Source organism: Schistocerca piceifrons, chromosome X, assembly GCF_021461385.2.
Source record: "Schistocerca piceifrons isolate TAMUIC-IGC-003096 chromosome X, iqSchPice1.1, whole genome shotgun sequence".
Lineage (NCBI taxonomy): Eukaryota > Metazoa > Arthropoda > Insecta > Orthoptera > Acrididae > Schistocerca > Schistocerca piceifrons.
Genome location: NC_060149.1, coordinates 395,851,530 through 395,859,637, shown reverse-complemented (window position 1 = coordinate 395,859,637; position 8,108 = coordinate 395,851,530). Strand labels below are relative to the sequence as shown.

The window sequence follows — 8,108 nt, the reverse complement described above, 5'->3', positions numbered from 1 at the left end:
TATTCTGTTCAGTAAACTAACCATAAATGTTCAATTGGATTCATGATGGGCCATCTGGGTGCCCAAATAAGCCGCTTGAATTTTCCAGAATGTTCTGACATGTCACATTGTCATCCATAAAAATTCCATCGTCATTTCGGAGCATGAAGTCCTTGAATGGCTGCAAATGGTCTCCTAGCCACACATAACCATTTCCAGTCAATGATTGGTTCAGTTGGACCAGAGGATCTCGTCCATTCCATGTAAACACAACCCACACTATTATGCAGCCACCATCAGCTTGCACAGTGCCTTGTTGACAGCTTGGGGCCATGGTTTCATGGGTCTGTGACATACTCAAAACCTATCATCATCTCTTATAAACTGAAATCAGGACTCATCTAATAGGTCACGGTTTTCCACTCATCTAGGGTCCAACCAGTATGGTCACGGGCCCAGCAGAGGCACTGCAGGCAATGTCGTGCTGTTAGCAAAGGCACTAATGTCTGTTGTCTGCTGCCATAGCCCACTATCGCCACATTTTGCCACACTGTTCCAATGGATATGTTCATTGTACATACCACATTGATTTCTGTCGTTATTTCACAGTGTTGCTTGACTATTTTCACTGACAACTCTATGCAAACACTGCTGCTCTCGGTTGTTAAGTGAAGGAAATTGCTTTATTCATGATCAGAAGTAAAGCCAGAAATTTTGGATTCTCAGTATACTCTCGACACTGTGGATCTCAGAATATTAAATTCCCCAACGATTTCCAAAATGGAATGTCCTGTGCAGCTAGCTCCAACTACCATTCCATGCTGAGTCTTAACTCTCGTCATGTGAGTATAATCACATTGGAGACCTTTTGAGGTGAATCACCTGAGTACAAACACAACAAACATTCAAATGCAGTTTCTGAATGAAAAAAGCCACTGCATAACTCTTCCTTACACACCCAATTTAGATGGCTTTACTCCAAACTATTTTGTACAGTTTGGCTGCAATGCTAATCGTTTGCACATCAAAGCATGTTGTACAAATTATGCCAGTTCATCTACATCTACGCGACTACTCTGCTGTTCACAATAGTGCGCCTGGCAGAGGGTTCAATGAACCACCTTCAAGCTGTCTCTCTACTGTTCCACTCTCGAACGGCACACGGGGAAAAACAAGCACTTAAATTTTTCTGTGCGAGCCCTGATTTCTCTTATTTCATCGTGATGATCATTTCTCCCTATGTAGGTGGGTACCAACAGAATGTTTTCGCAATCTGAGGAGAAAACTGGTGATTGAAATTTCTTGAGAAGCTCCCGTCAACGAAAAATGCCTTTGTTAATGAGCAGCCCTTCTTTGTACTTTTTCGATGTCATCAGTCAGCCCCACCTGATGCGGATCCCAAACCGCACAATACTCCAGAATAGAGTGGACAAGCATGGTGTAAGCATTCTCTTTAGTAGACCTGTTGCACCTTCTAAGTGTTCTGTCAATGAATCGCAGTCTTTGGTTGGCTCTACCCACAACGCTATCTATGTGATCATTCCAATTTAGGTTATTTGTAATTCTAATCCCTAAGTATTTAGTTGAATTTAAAGCTTCCAGATTTGTGCAACTTATCGCGTAATCGAAATTTAGCTGATTTCTTTTAGTTCTCATGTGAATAACTTCACACTTTTCCTTATTCAGGGTCAATTGCCACTTTTCGCACCATACAGATATCTTATCTAAATCATTTTACAATTCATTTTGTTCATGTGATTACTTTACAAGACTGTAATGACAGCATCATCTGCAAACAATCTAAGACTGCTCCTGAGATGGTCCCCTATATCATTAATATAGATCAGGAACAATAGATGGCCAATAACACTTCCTTGGGGAATGCTGAATATTATTTCTGTTTTATTTTGTGACTTTCCATCTATTACTATGAACTGTGACCTTGCTGACAGGAAATCACAAATTTGTTTCATGCTATCTTTGGGGTTTTGCAATCTTAATGGCCTGCAATGTATACCGTTGGCCTCTAACATCATCAATAAAACATATGTTCTGTTTGTTTAAAAATAAAAAGGGAAGTTATTACATAAGTACTGAAATGTAACCCATTCCCCATTGAAAAGTGACCCATGGTAAGGAAGTAACAAAAGTATGGTAACAAAAATATGTGTCAACTGAAATCTCAAATTTCACATTTTGTTCTTTTCTAAGAACTATAATTACAATTTATGAATTGCCCTAAACCGTCTGTTCAAAAAGTTGTCAGACTGATTTCATTCCCGGTGTGTAAGCAAAGTCAGCACAGTGACTAAAGTGGCAGCTTCAACTAACAACTTTAAATAAAAGATGTGCATTCGACCAATCAGTTGCGAGCAGGCAGTGTGAAGTAGTAGGCATGTGGGCGTAGCATGTCAACATTGTTGTGTCACAAATTTCAATGGAGCAACGAACTGCACGTCTAAATCAAGTTTTCAAGACATTCTCCAGAACTTTTTGACAAAGAGAATAGAATGTGCAAAGTCTGTCCAGCAAACTTTGACTCCCAAACATGAAAGATGTGTGGACAACTGCCATGACTTGATTTGAATGCAAAAAGCAGACAATTTTTTTCTGTAAAAAATCATCACGGGTGATTAGACTGTGTTATCAACATGGACCTAACACACACATAAACGACATTCAAGACAATGTGACACACAAGTTGAACAGCATCCCAAAGGAGGACTACACACATAAACGACATTCAAGACAATGTGACACACAAGTTGAACAGCATCCCAAAGGAGGACTTTTCTGACAGTTTTACATGGCCGTATAAATGTACTGTGCATTGTTCTCAATTGTGCAGAGACTACGTTAAACCTCTGAAGCCTTAAAACCACCATATTAACTTTGATTAACTTTATTAATCCAGTACCAGAACATTTTGGAAAACAACAAGTTTCCTCTGAAACAATTACAATTTTGTTGAATATGATCCCCACCCTCCTTTCCCCTACTTAACCACAAGGAAATTTGTGACTACCTCACATCCCATTAATCAATTTCATGATTAATTTTAATTTCTTGTCCTACCGCACAATACTTCTCTTGGTCTATGATGTCTTTTGTGGTTTTCCTACTTAAATTTACAAGATGAATGAATCACTAGTTCTGAAAAGCATAGGCTTGTTGCCAAATGTGGAGTAGAAAGTTTTTTTTATCTTTACTACTTTTATTTTTATTTCAAAAGGAATAAAGACTTTTTTCTGTTGTTTATTTCAAATTTTTGCCACAGTATAATACATTATACATCTGACTTCCAAAGCAGATATGACAAATGAAATAACATGGCTTTAATTATGTTCATAAAACAAGATTTTCATTTAAGTAACTATTAAACTTTTATCATATATTGGTAAAAGAAAAAGTTATTTTTAGTGATACTATAAAAAGTTGGCAAATCATTTTAAGAAAACCAGTACTTCATGTTCAGGAATGATATGCACAGAAATAAAATATAAATCAGAGCACCATAATATAAGTAACATGTGAATGTAAGTACTATCAGTGCAGTAATTGTGTAATTCACACACATACAATACACATCTCCAGTACAACAGTAGCAGTTGCTGAGCAGTTGTACTGCACATTCAACAGAGTATGTCCTGTAATATTACAATTAAAGACGTCATGGTTCAATATTGGTCTACTTAACCACTACTGCTCTCATTATAGCTATATGCTACACCATAAAAAAAACACACACACACACACACACACACACACACACACACACACACACACTCTTTTGTGATGCTTTGCACCAAGTGGAAGATCTATATTGTGCAATAAATTACACAGGTCAAAAGAACACACTATTTCTTTTTGTAGCAACAAATACTGTAAAAATACCATTTAAGAGCACTCTTCAATCAAGAATGCAAAATAGTTATCTTATTCTGTAAATTTCCAATAACATTCCTGTGCAATAATAAAGACCCAAAAATAAATATTGAAGTAAGTTAGCTTGCAAAATTACATTATTCACTATTTTTCAGATAATGAAACAGATGCGAAAAGTTGGAGTTTCTAGGTGCCACTTCTCAAAGGAGGTTATAAAAGTGGGCAAATTGTTTCCTTTGAAAATACAAGAAAGTTGTTATAAAAAAAGACAACAATCCATGTAACTTATCCATTGTATTACTGTATTTTCACTTTTTCAGATGCAAACTCTTCTGCCCTTAATTCCTGGAGAAGAAATCCTTGCATCTAAAAGCAGGAGATGTGGAATGGCGCTCTCCTGCTGTCATAGTTCAGATTGTTGTCCCTAAATTTGGTACATTTTTATTTTTAATTTACTGTTACATTTGTACATAAATTATCTTAACTGCACAATATGAGCAACAATGAATAGCAATAAAAACAGCTAACACCATTCTGAAACTGTGTACAAATACAACAACAATATAATCTGCAACTGCTTACAATACAAGAACCAGTACACACAATATCTGAAATGGTACATATTTAAACGAAACCTTTTCCTACGAGATCATGGAAATTAAGGTATTCACATCAGCCATGCTCCTAAAACTCAACTATACTGATAACTTCGTAATAAAAATTGTATCCTTTTTTGTGTCATTAATTATCTGACTATCATTTGCTTTCAGTACAGTGTGTTACATAACTTACATCAATTACTTTCATGAAAGGAACATATAACTGATATTCTTCTGTTACTATGTAATTTATATAAAACTGATATTCTTCTGTCACTAAGTAATTTAAATAAAACTGATGGAGATATTCTTCTGTCACTATTCAAGTAAATACAGCAAACAAATGCTCATTTCCCTCTATTCATTGTTCATGCCAGGTGGATTATGGAAAGATAGGTTAAGTATAAAATTATTTTCCTGCACATTTGAAAAAATAAGTTGTCAGAAAGAAAGACTCTGAAGCAACGGTAAGGCAAATGCTGAAGCACCTGGTGTTGGACTGTGCAGAACATCCAACCAACATATGGTCCACCTTTGGTGCAGAAAATTGTTTAGCAATTGTGATTAGCTTTTACAGGGAGATTTTGTTAGCCACAGTAAACATAAATTATGGTACAAAAAAGCTGATACATGACACTGCTGCTCTCTCAAGTTGTTATAGTTCCATAGTTTGGTGTACAGTGCCTTTAGACAAACTCACAAAGAAGACCATGCAACGTTTTGTAGGAGAAGCCGGTCAACTTCAGTCACCAGTGCCACTCAGTGAGAAACAAGTTAGTCAGCAGTACTGCACAGTATTAGCTTAAGATCTTCAATTGGTTTAGGATTAACTGAGTGATGGACTAACACACACTCATACAAAAACAGATATGTGAGCAGTGTACACTTCATTGACACAACCTGAACTTCCAGTCATCATCTACCAATCACACAAACACAATTCCCGTGATTAGTGCACATATTAAACAGTAGTCAGCCAAAGTACAGATCAAAAGAAAGAGTGACAAAAATATTGGATGAATACTGGCATTCTGACATATAATCCAGAAACCAGTTTATCACTACAGCAAAAAGTTGTGAATGATATGTAGGAGAGGTATATCTGTATGGAAGTAATGAAGGAAGATTAAGGTTTAATTTCCAATCACTGGTAAGGTCAGCAGAGCAGTCTTGTATGGAAGCTGTCAAAATTCGGACATGCATGACTGATGGCAGAACTGATTGACAAGTAGGATTTCACACAGTCACTGATGACACCCGAGGGCTCCATCACTTGTGAGACCATGTTTTAGGAACAAGCTAGAAAAGGAAAAGTACACCATTTGCTTAAATTACATTTAATACTAAAAATAAATAACACTGCCTGTCACAACACTGTGATGTTTTGCCCTCCTCAGAAATCCTTCAGTTGCAGACCTTTTTTAAGCAAAATCCTTCCCAACATGATGGCTCATCATACTGCGGAAGTGTCCCAGCTCATATATGCTTGTCGATAATCTGTAAATTACATAACAATGTGTTAGATATAACAGTATATTAATACAAAATTATGAAGATGTATTGATAAAAACTGTCTGCATTGATCTTTCACATGTATTGTCTTTCGTTAAGAATATATGAATAGTTATGTAAAATAAAATTATATATGTCTCCTGTAATTAACTGAAAATACTGCATTGATGAGGTAATAAGAGCTCAGTTCTATGTCAAGTTATCCAGGCTGTCTCACCCACAATCTCAGATTTCGATGTAAATTGGCTTGTGTGTTGTTCTTAGAGAGAACACCACCAAATTTCAGCCTTTTATCACTGCTTCCACTTTATGTCACTTCAAAGATAGGAAGTTTAGTTGTTTTTAACATTGTGATGGTACAAAATGACATTTGCTAAAGGTACCACATTTTATTTGTCACCCACACAGTATGAAATTTTGAGGTTGTATATTCTACGAAATAAGGATTCTAGGGAAAAAAAAATCTCTCTCACCTTTAAATAAAATCACGAAGACAGGAAAAATGTTTACTTATGTCGTCGTATTTTATTTTGCAAAAAAAAAAAAAAAAATGGTTCACCATTATATTGAATATAACACTGAGGGAAGTGAACAATCCCTATTTTTTCCAAACAAATTCTCAAAGCATGGGCTATCACTTGGGAAAATCACATTAATGGGATTTTTGTTCCTTTATATATTTTTTTTATTTTGGTAACAAATAATGGTTTTTAATTTTTTTCCTGAGGATATAACATACCCCACTGAAGTTTCAAGGGTTCTGAATATTACACTTGAGACCTAACAGAAATTTTAAGTGATGAAATTTATAAAAGAAACTTGGTCCATCAATAGTACTGTAAAACAGCTCAAGGTCATTCCATTTTTTTTAAACAGCACTACATTCTGTAAATGTAATTTACAACAGTAACATTTTTATTCTAAATAGAGCACACACACACACACACACACACACACACACACACACACACTCCTTTGGAAATTAATTAGTTCTCCTAGTTGATGTTTTATGACATTTTACAATGGCAAACATGAGAAATGGGAACCAGACAACCCGTACCAGCTCCTCCCCAAAGTTGATTATGCAGTAGAAATAGCAGGCATCAATCCAGTGGACAACAAAATCATAGTGGCCAAGGATATACTAATTTCATTCACAGATAAAAGGTAAAACAAGGTTCACAGCCACTAAGTATCAAGTATTGCAGATACAGGTCCTAATAGGTAATGGCCATCAGTTCTACCCATAAGACACTGTCAGTAGAGGATCTACTTCATGCCTCTGGTATGTGTGTATGCATAACTGGTTCAACATTTAACCATTAAGCAATCAGTGTAAACTGTCTTTAAACTGGGAAATCCACCAAGGACTGAAAGGAACAAACGCTGAAAAACAGAGTGTGTGTCATTTACTATGGAGTGGGGAAAGGCAGCAGTCTGAGCAGAGGGACTGTACGCAAACCACTATTGGAGCTCCAGAACAGAGCCTCTTTCATGGCAGTCTAATGCCCCGGCCAAGAAAAAGGATGGGGTGATCAAAATGTTCAGTGAAGCTGCAGACCTGGATTGCATAACAGAGTAGCAACTTAAGACATATAAGCTGTAGGAACAAACCCTTTCCTCTGCCAGGAGGCTGTCCACAATGCTACTTCAAAAAAGGCACCAATTGCAACTCTGATCCCATATTGGTGTGTCATTTCCAGCAGCCAGTGCCAACGGGCTGCAAAACCGTGAGTCAGGCTTCCATAACCTGGACAAGATAAAACAAAGGCTGTGTGAAGCCTCAAAAGGGTGGAGTGGTCTGCACCCAAGGAGACGCTGCCAAGGCAGTGCATAGTGTTGTGTTTTAACCAGCACAATCTTCAGCTGGTGAATATGGGGAATCCACGACAACTGGATATCAAATACGAGTCCAATAAAGTGAGATGACTACATAATTGGACAAGACATGAGGGAAGTTAAGTTCTGGATGCAGGCGAACTATTTTACAATGGGAAAAATGCATTATACATGGTCCAGTACATTAAATGTGACCACTGCCTACGCTCAGCATCAATGTGCAATAACCACTCACAGATGATAGGTTGCAGCACTAGCAGTGGAGGGTATAAAGCTGGTTGTGGGGACCCGTAA

At 37.0% G+C, this 8,108-nt stretch overlaps 1 protein-coding gene across 2 annotated transcripts in view; it reads right to left on the bottom strand.

Moving 5' to 3' along the window:
* Positions 1-3,218: 3,218 nt before the first annotated feature.
* LOC124721494 (ero1-like protein) overlaps positions 3,219-8,108 on the bottom strand; it is an 83,483-nt gene continuing 78,593 nt past the window's right edge. For both annotated transcript variants that reach the window (XM_047246504.1, XM_047246503.1), the window contains exon 12: positions 3,219-5,960. In XM_047246504.1, the coding sequence (XP_047102460.1) occupies positions 5,885-5,960 (76 nt within the window). In that variant the 3' untranslated portion in view covers positions 3,219-5,884. The remainder of the gene's footprint in view (positions 5,961-8,108) is intronic.